Consider the following 15,110-nt stretch of genomic DNA (forward strand, 5'->3'; position numbering starts at 1 on the left):
AAACTTATTTAGTTCTGCAATGGCCTACACGGGCGAGCAGCAAAAATCATAATTATTGGTTCTCCTGTCTCATATATACATGACGTACTACGATGAAAGAAGGGAATCGTCATCTCATGGCATCAAACTTACTTTACGTAACGAGAAAGATACCCAGAGGTCATTTCTGCTTCCAAGAAGAATAAGCTGCCTTTACTCTTTCACTGCCTTTTTATTATTTTTTATTTTTAATGTTCCTGTTTCTACGTTGTAACGTTTGTCTTTTCGTTCTCCCATTCTTCTCATCATTTCAATCATCTTTTGCTTCTAGTTGTTGGAGATTCAAGAGAAAGACCACACCAGAGAGTTGAGTTTGGAGATGGGTTTCGTGGGCTATCTCTTCTTTGCATTGAAATGCTTTGACCTATTTGCATGGTATATCTCTCCTTTCTTTTTCTTTTTTTTTCAAACTGAAATGGGTTTCATGGGTTATGTCTTATTTCTCTCAAAACTCATAGAATTATTGTTCTCTAATTTATGATTAGGGTTTACACACACACCCTATTATACACATTTTTATTACACGCATTAGTACACTATATGTGATTTTCTCTGTTTAATTTCACATGTTTATACTTTCTTCTTTTCTTGTCACGTATTTGCAGGCCTCTCTTTTCTTTGGGTTATCCTTTGTAAGTATCTCTCTCTAACATGTGTTGTTTCTTTCACTCCTTTTGTTATATATATATAGGTGGAAGGGGTGGTGATGATGATAATTATGATGATTGTATTCTTAATAGATGTGCTTCGATTTGTGCTATTGAGAGTAACTCGAATTCGGACACTCGGAAGTTGATCGCTTATTGGGTTTTCTATTCGTTGATTTCACTCTTTGAGCATGCTTTCATGAAGCTTCTTGAGTGGTAATTTTGTTAGCCTCCATTATATGTTTCTGTTTGGTTGCCTTATTGCCTTGCCCCTATAAGTATCCATTTGTTTATTGTATATATATCTAAAGCTTTTAAATTTTGTGGGAACCATATATAGATTGATCGTTGATGATAGTAAGGTTTCAGAAAAATTCACTTGCGCATTTTTTGACAAGTTTTTTATTTTTTTATTATTATTTTTTTAAACTTTGTTTACGTTCTTCATTGATTTCCCAAATCAGTTATGCTTTTCAGTCCCTGAAATTGTATTGAATGGTTTACTAAATTGAAATGTGAATATAAGTAGAGCTTTTTATTCTTTCTGGGTTTTCACAAATCAACAATTGACAACTACCTTCAGCATCCTCATAGTTCAGTCATTTTATGAAGAATTGGAGAATATATCGTGTTTCATAATTTTCAATGTGCTTCATCATCATTCAAATTTTACATTATTTACTTGCTTTTTCTAACTTTTAGTAACTCTTTCTGTGTCCATATCAGGCTACCATTCTGGCCTCACATGAAGCTAATGATCATGTACTGGCTGATGATTCCTCACTTCAGCGGTGCTCTCTATTTCTACGAACTCCTTGTCCAACCCTGTCTCTCCTTGGTACCACATATTGTCATCAACTTGTTCAATGAGTGGAAGGAGCCTTATCTAAAGAGAGATGACTTTCCTACTGAGACAGCTGAGAGATTCCAGAAACAAAATGAATCTGAAGCTTCAGAGGAACTTATTTCTAGTGATGAGGTATGTCAAGTGTAGTAATTAGGCTGGTAAGTGGGGCTGAGATTGCATGGCTAGTTAATCTCTGATTAGAGGATTTATCACTGGATCAATTTGAATGAGAATTGCCTCTGTACTTGAGGGATCGTTTTGTGTCTACATATATGTGCGGATAAGGTTCAAATACATGTAAACTATAGGGTTTAGGTATGAATGTAAGGCAAACCCACAACTGAGGTTAGGAAGATTGTACAAACATATATATCTGTGCTTAATGTTTTGAGTGTGATAGCATCTGTTGTATCTTATAATCATGCTTATTTTTAAGTTCAAATTTCTTTGAAATTTAATTAGGCCATTGAGATGTTATTCTGAAGGTGGGAAAGAAAAACCATTAGTACTTGTTTCTTCATTATAATTAATTATTTAACTCATAAACTTCCTGATGAGCTTATCTTCTCATTTATCTTAAATGATTCTTAATAGTCAAAGTCCATAGAGAACAATGTCGGGCAGAAAGAAGACAAAGATGTTGAAGTAACAGAAAAAGATGAAGATGTTGAAGTAACAGAAGAAAACGAAGATGTTGAAGTAACAGAGGAAAACGAAGATGTTGAAGTAACAGAAAAAAATGAGGTTGCTGCAATTGAGAGGGTAAGTTCTCCTTTTCTATTTACTTGGAAGGTCATAATACAATATGTGGGCATTTCTTGAGGGGTGAAAAGGTTTATGAATTTCGAATATGGATAGAAACATTCACTCAGAAAGGAGAAAACAAAAAAACAAAAAACAAAAGAAGAAGGGAATATGCATAGAAACCATGTTGCTTCAGACTATGTCAAAACATGATTTGGACATGATTGGTTAATGAACTCATAAGCGTGTGGAATATATATATTGCAGTTAGATGCCTATTTTCTATTCACATTTAAGTCATTAAGGCAGGTCTTTTCCTAGGTAAATATATGTATCACAACTATCAATTACTATTGTCAATTCTGTTTAATTTGCTGCACTTGTAGGTTACTCCCATGGAGTCCACCCTTGTTCTGACTGGGAAAAGCACAGAGACACTTACAGATATGAATGTAACCTCAAAGAGTACACCTGGTTTCACTGAAGTCCAGAAAGAGTGGGCTTGTGCTATATGTAAGGTCACAATCCAAAGTGAGACAACTTTGAATTCCCACCTTCAAGGAAAGAGACACAAGGCAAATTATGAGGTGCTGAAAGCAATTACCAGAGCCAAAAAGAAAGGTTTCCCCACTTCAACATCAAAGAAACATGTACATATACAGACACAAAAGAAATGTGCATCCAGCAATGGATTGAAAGAGGAAGTTAATATAAAACAATGGGATGTGCATGGCCTGCAAATAAATTCTAAGAAAATTGTTCAGGACACTCGATCTCCGCTATTGTGTTACATATGTAACGTAAGGTGCCCCAGTAAAGATAACTTGGATGCTCACCTTAAGGGAAAGAAGCACTTGGCCCGGATTCAGGAATTGGCAGATTTTGTAGAAGGTCAGCATGCCTAAATTACTTTGGCAATTTAGATTAACAACTGAGAAATCATAGTAGTTTGGTGACTAAGATTGATGACAACTTTGTTTTGTGAGTTTGGTTTTTTTTTTTTTTATAGTTATTTGGTTGTGTTGCATTTTAAAGCCTCACTTCTCTGGTCATCTTTCAACAAAAAAATAATCCAGAGTACACCGTAATTTTGGGTATTGACTGCATAGACTTTCACGATTTCTATATTGGGATGGTAGATATTGCATATTAACTTTGAATTGAATTTTTTTTTTTTTTTTTTGATAATTTGACTGTTGAAAACTAAATTTCAATCACGAAAATCTTTATTAAAAATACCAAAAAGTATGAATTGAGTTACCACAAGACTCTTGACAATTTTGAATCAAAATGAATAATTATATGGTTTAAGAACCATTTACGCAATTAACCCAAAATGAAAGAAAAACTTCTTTTCAAACGTAATTTGTTACTCAATGTTCCATAGTAGAGAATTGAAAAGAATCAAAACCCCTTTTAATTGGCACGTGTATCATGCATCTTGTGCATGTGCATCTATACCGTACGAGAAGAACATCTATACTCACCACACCAACCGTTGGACAATTCTACTTTATCCAGAACACGTGTCACTCATGCAAACCGATGTAGTTCTGCAATGTGGACATACACGAGCGAGTAGCCAAAACCTTAATTGGTTCTCCTTCCTCGTATATATACGACTATGACGTACCACGATGCAAGAATGGCACTGTCATCTCGTGGCATTAACTTACTTTAAGTAACGATTAAGATACCGAAAGGTCATCTCTCTGCTTCCAAGAAGAATAAACTGACTTTACTCTTTCATGGCCTTTTTTTTTCACTCTCCAAATTAATATTCGTGCTAATACGTTGTAACGTTTTGTCTTTTCGTTCTCCCATTCTTCTCACCATTACAATCATCTTCAGCTTGGAGTTGGAGATTCAAGAAAAAGACCACACCAGAGATTTAGAGATGGGTTTCGTGGGCTATCTCTTATTTTCATTGAAATGCTTTGACCTATTTGCATGGTATATCTCTGCTTTTTTTTCTTTTTTTTTTTCAAACTGAAATGAGTTTCATGGGCTATGTCTTATTTCTCTCAAAACTTTCAGAATTGTTGTTTTCTTTTTATGATTAGGGTAGTGTTTATTACACACATCCTATTATACACATTCTTACACACACATTAATACATTATAGGTGATTTTCTCTGTTTAATTTCACACCTTAATCCCTTCTTCTTTTCTTGTCACGTACTTACAGGCCTCTCTTCTCTTTGGGGTATCCTCTGTAAGTCTCTCTCTCTGACATGTTGTTTAATTATTTCCCTCCTTTCATTATATATATATATGGAGGTGGTGATGATGATGATAATGATGACTGTATTCTTGATAGATGCGCTTCAATTCGTGCTATTGAGAGTAATTCGAATTCGGACACTCGGAAGTTGGTCGCTTATTGGGTTCTCTACTCGTTGATTTTACTCTTTGAGCATGCTTTCATGAAGCTTCTTGAATGGTAATTTTTTTACAGTCCATTTGATATTTCTTTTGGCTTGCCTTATTGCCTTTCTCCTACTAAGTATTATCTCTCTGTTTATTGTATATCTAAAGCTTTTAAATTTTGTGGGAACCATAGATTGATCGTTGATGAGAGAAAGGTTTCAGACAAATTCACTCTCGTGCATTTTCGGCCAAGTTGTTTTATAACTTTGATTACTTGAGATTTCCCAAATCAGCTATGCTTTTCAGTCTATGAAAATGTATTGAATGGTATAGTGAATTGAAATGTGAATATAGGTAAAGCATTATAATTGTTCTGGATTTTCATAATCAACAATTGATCACTTTCAGAATTAATCCTCATAGTTCAGTCATTTATAGTTACCAAAATGTGGCCGTAGGTTTTCTTCTCTCTTTTCCTCTACTTCTTGGTCATGGGTAGTTTTATGAAGAATTGGAGAATTATGTTACATAATTTTCAATGTGCTTCATCATCCAGAGCTAGTTGATTATCTTATCTTTTACATTACTTACATAGTTTTATTAAATTTTTGGTAACACTGTCCATATCAGGCTACCATTCTGGCCTACCATGAAGCTAATAATCATGTACCGGTTGATGATTCCTCACTTCAGCAGTGCTCTCTATTTCTATGAACTCCTTGTCCAACCCTGTCTCTCCTTGGAACCACAATTTGTCATCAACTTGTTCAATGAGTGGAAGAAGCCTTATCTAAAGAGAGATGACTTTCCTCCTGAGGCAGAGAGATACCAGAAACAGAATGAATCTGAAGCTTCAAAGGAACTTCTTTCTAGTGAGGTATGTTAGGGGTAGTAATTCCTGAGATTGGTTAGTTCATTTTATTACATGATCAATTTCATTGAAAATTGGCCCTGTACTTGTGGTATACATATACATGCTGATGCGGATAAGATTTGTATACTTGTAAACTATAGCGTTTAGGTTAGATGAATGCAAGGCAAACCCAAAACGGAGGTGAGGAAGATTGTATGAACAGATATTTTTGTACTTAAAGCTTTCAGCGTGTGATAGCATCAGTAGTATCTTAGACTCAAGTTTATTTTTAAGTTAAAATTTCTTTGAAATTTGATTAAGAATTGAGAATATTCTGAAGGCAGGGGGAAAAAAATTAGGTCGTGTGTCTTCATTATAACAAACGATTTAATTCGTAAACTTCCTGATGAGCTTATCTTCTCATTTATCTTAATTCAGTCAAAGTTCATTGAGCATAATATCGAGCCAGAAGAAATCAAAGCTGTTGAAGTAACCGAGAAAAATGAAGTCACTGCAATTGACAGGGTAAGTTCACCCATTCTGTTTACTTAGAAGGTTATTATTAAATTTGTGGACATTCAAATTCTTTATTGAAAGGGATCAATTTCATTGAAAATTGGCCCTATACTTGTGGTATACATTTACATGCTGATGCGGATAAGATTTGTATACTTGTAAACTATAGCGTTTAGGTTAGATGAATGCAAGGCAAACCCAAAACGGAGGTGAGGCAGATTGTATGAACAGATATTTTTGTACTTAAAGCTTTCAGCGTGTGATAGCATCAGTAGTATCTTAGACTAAAGTTTATTTTTAATTTAAAATTTCTTTGAAATTTGATTAAGAATTGAGAATATTCTGAAGGCAGGGGGAAAAAAATTAGGTCGTGTGTCTTCATTATAACAAATGATTTAATTCGTATACTTCCTGATGAGCTTATCTTCTCATTTATCTTAATTCAGTCAAAGTTCATTGAGCATAATATTGAGCCAGAAGAAATCAGAGCTGTTGAAGTAACCGAGAAAAATGAAGTCACTGCAATTGACAGGGTAAGTTCACCCATTCTGTTTACTTAGAAGGTTATTATTAAATTTGTGGACATTCGAATTCTTTATTGAAAGGGATCAATTTCATTGAAAATTGGCCCTGTACTTGTGGTATACATATACATGCTGATGCGAATAAGATTTGTATACTTGTAAAGTATAGCGTTTAGGTTAGATGAATGCAAGGCAAACCCAAAACGGAGGTGAGGAAGATTGTATGAAAAGATATTTTTGTACTTAAAGCTTTCAGCGTGTGATAGCATCAGTAGTATCTTAGACTCAAGTTTATTTTTAAGTTAAAATTTCTTTGAAATTTGATTAAGAATTGAGAATATTCTGAAGGCAGGGGGAAAAAAATTAGGTCGTGTTTCTTCATTATAACAAACGATTTAATTCGTAAACTTCCTGATGAGCTTATCTTCTCATTTATCTTAATTCAGTCAAAGTTCATTGAGCATAATATTGAGCCAGAAGAAATCAAAGCTGTTGAAGTAACCGAGAAAAATGAAGTCACTGCAATTGACAGGGTAAGTTCATACATTCTGTTTACTTAGAAGGTCATTATTAAATTTGTGGACATTCGAATTCTTTATAAAAAGGGGTGAAAAATATTATGAATTAGGTATATGCATAGAAACATTCACTCATAAAAAAATAAATAAAAAAGAATGAATATGCATAGAAACCATGTTTTATGATGCTTGAAACTATGTCAAAACATGATTTGGACATGATTAGTTAATGATTTTGGAGTTGCAAATGAGCTCATAAGCGTGCTCCACTGTATACTAAATTGTTGGAATCATAATCATGTATATATTGAAATTAAAGAAATGAAAGTATTGGTAATGTTGGTTGTACGTAATCCTGCAATTAGATGCCTATTTTCTATTCACATTTAAATTATTAAGGCATGTCTTTTCCAAGGTAAGTATATTTATCACAACTCTCAATCACTATTGTTAATTTCTGTTTAATTTGCTACACTTGTAGGATACTCCAATAGAGTCTACCCTTGTTCAGACTAAGAAAAGCGCAGCGATAGTAACAGATATGAAAGAAAGGGATACAACGAAGAGTATACCTGATTTCATGGAAGTCCAGAAAGAGTGGACTTGTATACCTGATTTCATGGAAGTCCAGAAAGAGTGGACTTGTGCCATATGTCAGGTCACAACCCAAAGTGAGACAACTTTAAATTCCCACCTTCGAGGAAAGAGACACAGGGCCACTTGTGAGGAGCTGAAATTAATTACCAGAGCCAAAAACAAAGGTTTCCCTACCTCAACACCAAAGAAGCACGAACATCCTAAACAGACACAAAAGAAATGTGCATCCAGCAATGGATTGAAAGAGGAAGTTAATATCAAACAAAGGGGATTGCATGGCCTGCAAAAAAATTCAAAGAAAGTTGTTCAAAACACTCATTCTCCGTTATGGTGTTACATATGCAATTTAAGGTGCGGTTCTAAAGTCGACTTGGAATCTCACCATAAGGGAAAGAAGCACTTGGCCCGGATTCAAGAATTGGCAGGTCTTGTAGGAGGTCAGCATGCCTAAATTGCTATGGCATTTTAGATCAAAAAAATCTCAAATCTTTAGTATGTAGTTTGGTGTCTAAAGATTGATGACGACTTTCTTTTTGAGTTCAGATTAGTCTTTTTTCTTTTAGCCTTTTAACTTGTTTGCTTATGTGTTGCTTTTTAATGCCTCACATCCTCTAGGTATAATTGCGCTTTTGTCAACTTTTAACAACGAACTAATCCAAAGCACACTAGTAGTTCTGGATGACAGTCACATCCTGGAGTAAAGTTTTTGAGTTCCTAGTCCTGTAAGCTAACTAACTGTACACAGTTAGAATCAAATTTAAAAGCATGTATGTGACAGATCTACAATATTACCATATTTTGACCAATATTTTCTAGTTAGTAGTTACTGAGATTTCAATATATTTTTAACATGTGGGATTTAACTTCAATTAATTCTTGTTCATATAAAATATTAGCTTGACACTTATCATGACAAAGGGACTTGATTCTAAATTTCTAAGTGTCAAAAGGTGTTCCATATCTAAGTACAGGATTTGTATGTACCAAAAGTTGTAGATGATTTTTATTGATTCCTTTTTCAAAACGATAGATTTATATTTTAATGTCCATAGTATTGAATATTTGATAATAGATTTTTTGGGAGGGTAAGGAAGGGACACAAGTGCAATTTCACCAATTTGATGTTCAAATTTAGCCAAGTTATAATTATTCGCATGAGATATTCCGGTGTCAATATCGTTATAAACTTGTAACTATGCTAAGTTGCAAGTTATGGCTTGTGTGCAAAAATTGTTATATGTAGTCCTAGTTTGGTCGTAAGGATAAACTTACGTGATAGTGGACAAATTAATCTCAAATATATAATGGTGATTATTAAATTTATTTAGTTTGGGTTTAGACTGCAGACTTTCATGTTATGGGCAATTTCTACACTGGGGGTAGATGTTGCATATTACCTCGGAATTAGAATTTTTTTGTTGTTGATAATTTAACAATTGGGAGACGAAAGATTTAAATTATGAACCTCTCTTTTGCAAATATCACAAAGTGTTGATTGATTACAACAAGGCTCTTGGCAACTCTAAATCAAAATGATGATTGTTCAGTTTTGTAAATACATTACAATATTCTTATAGTTTGGAATGGATAATTAAAATTAAAATGATTTCTAAGATAGAGTCAAGTTTTGTATGTTGATAGACAATCCCTATTTCAAAATTTTATTTGTGAATAAGGGGAAGTTATGACATCTTTATCAGAAAAAATTACATTGCCATCCTTTGTGGTGATTTTGAAGATTTTAGCTTCTAGACGAGCTGTTAAGTTTGCTCATGAGATTGGCATCCACCACTCCATTTTCGAAGGCGACTCAAAGATTGCCATCAATGCACTTCCTCATAGAGATATGCACAACTCTTAATTTGGTCACTTAGTCAAATACACTTTGTCTTTTGCTGGCTCTCTTTAAAGCTACTTTTTCTCTCAATTCACAAATACAGGCAAAGTAATGTAGTAGCACATGCATTATTTAGGAGAACAAGGTATTCTTTTCCTTTATTAGTTTGGATGGAGTTTCTTCCTCCTGGCATTAACAGTATTTTTGTATTTAATTTATTTGAGGTTTGGAAAGACAAGAAAAAAAATTGTTGAGCGTTTCTCACCAAATTAAAACCTAGAATCCAATTGACGAGGGAACCACCCCATCCAAAGGGAAAAAGATAAATATGGCCTGAGAAAAATTATCATTTATTCAAAATAGTCTAAAGTTCAAACGGATAACTAGTAAAACACGGACGGCCTTGCAAAAGCTACTAGGAAGTTAAATATATTACATTCCAAAAAAAGGGGCTCTCTTATTCTTATGCTTTTTAGAGTTCATGGAGATCTTGTGAGGTACTGATTAAATTATCGGAGGGTTGTTGGCTAATAGGCCGACCCTACACTGACACTCTCTGAGAGTGTGTTCATCCTTGCAGATATTCTGGAGCTCTCCATTTGGACCATTGAGCATAACAAACTTGAGCCTAGGTCAAGACTTTGGTGTTTTCTTGGTTATGGCGAAACTCAAAAGGGGTATCGGTGTTATGATCCTATTTCTCATCGTCTTCGTGTCTCCCGCAATGTTGTCTTTTGGGAACATCGCCTCTTTGTCGAGCTCTCTCATTTTCGTGCTTCTTTATCTTCCTCTTCTGTCTTAGATCTATTTCCAGATGAGACGCAAATTCCTTCTGTAGCTGCTCCTGACCCTCCTATAGCTGATCCTGATCCTTCTGTAGCTACTCCTGATTCTCCTATTAACTTCTCTGTCCAACCACCAGAAATCCTTGATCCCTTTCCAAGTTCCCCTTTTAATGAACAGGTGGAAGATGAACAGGTTGAAGACGAGCTACCCAACCTTGATCCTGGTTCCCTTGCTCCTGCTCTGCTTAAAGATCATGTACAAGACATTCCACCTCGTCACTCAACTCGGGTAAGGTCCATTCCTGCACATTTACTTGACTATCATTGTTACACTGCCCTTGCTACATTGCACGAGCCTCACACCTATCGTGAGGCTTCCACTGACCCTTTATGGCAGATTGCAATGAAAGAGGAACTTGATGCATTATCTAAAAACCATACTTGGGACTTGGTCACTCTCCCCCCTGGGAAATCTGTGGTTGGTTGTAAGTGGATCTACAAGATTAAGACTCGCTCTGATGGGTCCATTGAGCGCTACAAAGCTCGTCTTGTTGCAAAAGGTTTTACACAGGAGTATGGGATTGATTATGAAGAGACCTTTGCTTCGGTTGCTCGTATCTCATCTGTTCGTGCCCTCTTAGCTGTTGCTGCTGCCAGTAAATGGGAACTTTTCCAGATGGATGTCAAAAATGCATTCCTTAATGGGGATTTGAGTGAAGAAGTTTATATGCAACCTCCTCCTGGTCTCTCTGTTGAATCAAACAAGGTTTGTCACCTTCAACGTGCACTTTATGGCCTTAAACAAGCTCCACGTGCTTGGTTTGCCAAGTTCAGCTCTACCATCTCTCGTTTGGGTTACATGGCCAGTCATTATGATTCTGCCTTATTTCTTCGTCGCACTGACAAAGGCACTATTTTACTTCTCCTATATATGGATGATATGATCATAACTGGTGATGACCTTAGTGGCATTCAAGAACTCAAAGATTTTCTCAGTCAGCAGTTTGAGATGAAAGATCTTGGACATCTCAGCTACTTCTTGGGTCTTGAAATCACTCATTTTACAGATGGACTTTACATTACTCAAGCCAAGTATGCCTCTGAACTCTTGTTTAGAGCTGGACTCACTGATAGCAAGACTGTTGACACTCCAGTCGAGCTTAATGCGCATCTGACTCCCTCAGGGGGGAAACCATTGTCTAATCCCTCTCTTTACAGACGCTTAGTTGGCAGCCTAGTTTATCTCACTGTTACTCGTCCAGACATTTCCTATGCTGTTCACCAGGTGAGCCAATATCTGTCTGCTCCACGATCGACTCACTATACTGCTGTTCTGCGCATTCTTCGGTACCTAAAGGGCACTCTCTTCCATGGTCTTTTCTACTCTGCACGGTCTCCTCTTGTTCTCCATGCATTTTCTGATGCTGATTGGGCAGGAGATCCCACTGATCGCAGGTCCACCACTGGTTATTGCTTTCTTCTTGGTTCTTCTCTGATTTCTTGGCGAAGCAAGAAACAAACTCATGTGGCCCGTTCTAGTACTGAAGCAGAATATCGTGCCCTTGCTGATACCACATCTGAGCTTCTTTGGCTACGATGGCTTCTCAAAGACTTAGGTGTGTCGACATCCTCTGCTACTCTTCTTTATTGTGACAACAAAAGTGCCATTCATATTTCTCACAATAATGTCTTCCATGAACGGACTAAACACATCGAGATCGATTGTCATTTTATCCGTTATCATCTTGTCCATGGTGCTCTCAAGCTAATCTCAGTCTCCTCTACAGATCAATTTGCAGATATCTTCACCAAGTCACATCCTAAGAGACGCCTTCGTACTTTGGTTGACAACCTCAAGTTGGTCTCACATCCACCTTGAGTTTGAGGGGGGCTGTTAACATATATAGTGTTGTGGGCTTTAGGCCCAACTAGTTTACTTGTTTAGCACTCTTACTTGTATAGCACTCTTACTTGTACTACACTCATATTTACTTGTACTGCACTCATATGTCTTCTATATAAAGGCACTCATGTATATTCTTTCAGTGAGAAATACAATACTATTCAATTCAGTATTTCTAACAAATCCAATTGACGAGGGAACCACCCCATCCAAAGGGCAAAAGATAAATATGGCCTGAGAAAAATTATCATGTATTCAAAATAGTCTAAAGTTCAAACGGATGACTAGTAAAACATGGACGACCTTGCCAAAGCTACTAGGAAGTTAAATATATTACATTCCAAAAAAAGGGGCTCTCTTATTCTTATGCTTTTAGAGTTCTTGGAGATCTGTTGGCTAATAGGCCGACCCTACACTGACACTTTCTGAGAGTGTGATCATCCTTGCAGATATTTTGGAGCTCTCCATTTGGACCATTGACTCACTAACAATGAATTGTCGTATACATCACACATACCTTAAAAGATTGAGTTCAGTTACTGGAGCTGACTGAAATTGTAGGTTAGCAAATTTGGGTATATATGGTCACAGTAGGCATCTTTCATCACTTGGACAAGAAACCAAATGTCATGTAAGTATTTGTTTCAACTTATAGGAACTACTTTGTATGCCCAAACTGTTCAAAATTTAAAGATACACAATAGGATCACAAAGGGTACAGACAATGACAAAAAAACCATACAGAAATTGGATTCATGAAATGAACGTTTTCAGATAACTAACAGTATTAGAACCAACAAATGGTACAACTCTGATATCTTCATCATCACAAATAGCATTAACAAAATCCCCGCCACAAAATGAAGTATAGTAAGAAAACCAATTCTTTAGGAGATGCAATAATTAGTGACATCAAATCTTCAAAGCATTGCAAGTTTGTCTTCAAAAAAATCATTTAACCAGATTAGTAAAGAAAAAAGATTCATAGTTCTATGTCATATATAGACCCATCAGATGGAAAACTCATTAAAATTGTTAGGGTTTTAGGCCCAAGTTGTTTCAAAATTAATCCAATTTTAACTAAATATTTAATTAATTAATTATGCATTTATGCTCTTGATTAAATTGATTAACATATCAAACAAGCACAAATCACATAGACAACAAAAGTGATATCCTAGGAAAACCAATGGAATTATTGTTTCACAGTAATAAACTTATGGAAGATTTAACCTAAACAATCCTCAAGGTAACATATCTATTAATAGAATTGAAATTTGTACAATAAATTTAACCCTAAATCTACTAATTTTAGATACAATTTTTAAGAATTAGAAAATCAAGTGATACGAAAACATATTTAGGGGATGATACAGTGGAATAATTGGTGCTTTTTTATGATGATTTAAACATTCACCTAGCTGGTTTATGTGGCAGATTTTCACATTTCAGATTATAAAGATAAAATTTTTGGGATTTTCACTAACGTAGTGCGCATGAGAGGGGAGCTATATTTTTGTTGCCTAGTACTTGACACACATGAGGATTGTTATTTTTGTTTCCATTTATACTTGGAGATCTTTTAGAAATTGAATTGTTGAAGGTTAGTTCTGGATTTATTTTATGTAATTTTATTTGAGGATAACTATTAGTACGTAAGAAGGCCTCGCACACTTGTAAGGTGAAGTGTGATGCCGTTGTCACAAGCCTAGAGTACTCGTCGGGTTGGGGGAGTGATAGTATTGAATGATAATTTTTGTCAGATCTTTGTCTCTATGCGTACGGGAAGGATTTCCATCTCCTTACTCTTATCCACTTACCTTATTTTTGTGTCCCGGATGGTAAGGTAGATGGCTTCCCCTCTAGAATTTTTATTTTCTTTGTTAGTGTTTGTTAGGACATATGTGCTTCATGTTAGAAACATATGCCATCATGTATTGACTAATCCTTTGACAAAACATACTTTACTTGTAATTGGGTAGATCTAAGATGTGTTTAATACTTTAAGGAACAAGGTTTCAAGTTCAAGTGTTAAAGCCATGCAAGTCTATCCAAGAAACAAGTGAAGAAATGCTGGTTTTTAAATCTTGACAGCTAGTATCTATCGAGGTTTAAAAAGTTATTCTAGCCCAATGCTCGACAGCTGCTTGATAGATAGGGTATATATCAAGAGTTATGAAAATCATATTTTCAGTTTTGATTTCATTCCAATCTATGAATAGATGTTTAGGCTTTCTTTTCTCACAACTCTAAACATATATAAGGATTGTTTTAAGGGCCGTCATACGTTACATAGTTGCACGAGTGTGAAGAAAAGTGTTGTTCATGCAAATTGTGATCGGAAACCTAATTTGCCCTAGTTCTTCTTTATCCTGAAAAAGCTACTGCGTTTGTACGCCGTTGGGTTTTATGACCAAGCAGTTTCGTGATCTTTATCGTGTGATGAACTGAACAACTCTGCAGCCAACATCCTTCTCAATCTGGTGATTAAGTCGCATACTGGAATCCGCGCATTTATGGGTTAGTCACATATTGGGAGTCGTGCATTAAAAGAAAAGATTGTCATTACAGAACAAGTTCAATTAAGTATTGGGGTAAGGGTTCAACTATAGGTTGGTATAAGGTACTGGGATTCCTTTACTTGTAACTGCTTGTTGTGATAATAGTGAATTCTTGGAAGTAATGATGTTAACATCACTCAGTGGGGTTTTTGCCTTGGAGGTTTTCCCCATTCGTAAACAAATCACCATGTCAACTTTATTTTCCGTTGCATTTTATTTTAGTTGGTGATTTGTTTGTGCTACCACACATATTATATGTTAATCTGATTAATTAATCAACTTGGCTAATTAATTGGTTAATTCATCACAAGGGGGTCAATACATTTTTGGCCTATCAGTGTTATTCTGGAAATAAAAATAGAGGTGGCA

General features: G+C 35.5%; 2 protein-coding genes across 3 annotated transcripts; both read left to right on the forward strand.

Annotated features, from left to right (window-relative positions):
* The first annotated feature begins 282 nt into the window (after window positions 1-282).
* LOC142644747 (uncharacterized) lies at window positions 283-3,378 on the forward strand. Of its 2 annotated transcripts, XM_075819321.1 has the most exons (6): window positions 283-414; window positions 645-671; window positions 780-902; window positions 1,413-1,665; window positions 2,128-2,295; window positions 2,664-3,378. In XM_075819321.1, the coding sequence occupies exons 1-6, from the start codon at window positions 359-361 to the stop codon at window positions 3,180-3,182; spliced, it is 1,146 nt and encodes a 381-aa protein (XP_075675436.1). In that variant the 5' UTR covers window positions 283-358; the 3' UTR covers window positions 3,183-3,378. The 2 variants fall into 2 exon arrangements, with proteins under 2 accessions (XP_075675436.1, XP_075675437.1); XM_075819322.1 differs by lacking the exon at window positions 645-671 and having other exon boundaries at window positions 337-414; window positions 731-902.
* Window positions 3,379-4,128: 750 nt separating this feature from the next.
* LOC142642716 (uncharacterized) lies at window positions 4,129-8,226 on the forward strand. The gene is made up of 8 exons (XM_075817125.1): window positions 4,129-4,230; window positions 4,466-4,492; window positions 4,598-4,720; window positions 5,278-5,524; window positions 5,939-6,025; window positions 6,463-6,549; window positions 6,987-7,073; window positions 7,540-8,226. The coding sequence occupies exons 1-8, from the start codon at window positions 4,175-4,177 to the stop codon at window positions 8,104-8,106; spliced, it is 1,281 nt and encodes a 426-aa protein (XP_075673240.1). The 5' UTR covers window positions 4,129-4,174; the 3' UTR covers window positions 8,107-8,226.
* The last annotated feature ends 6,884 nt before the right edge of the window (window positions 8,227-15,110 follow it).

Source organism: Castanea sativa, chromosome 7, assembly GCF_040712315.1.
Source record: "Castanea sativa cultivar Marrone di Chiusa Pesio chromosome 7, ASM4071231v1".
Taxonomy (NCBI): domain Eukaryota; kingdom Viridiplantae; phylum Streptophyta; class Magnoliopsida; order Fagales; family Fagaceae; genus Castanea; species Castanea sativa.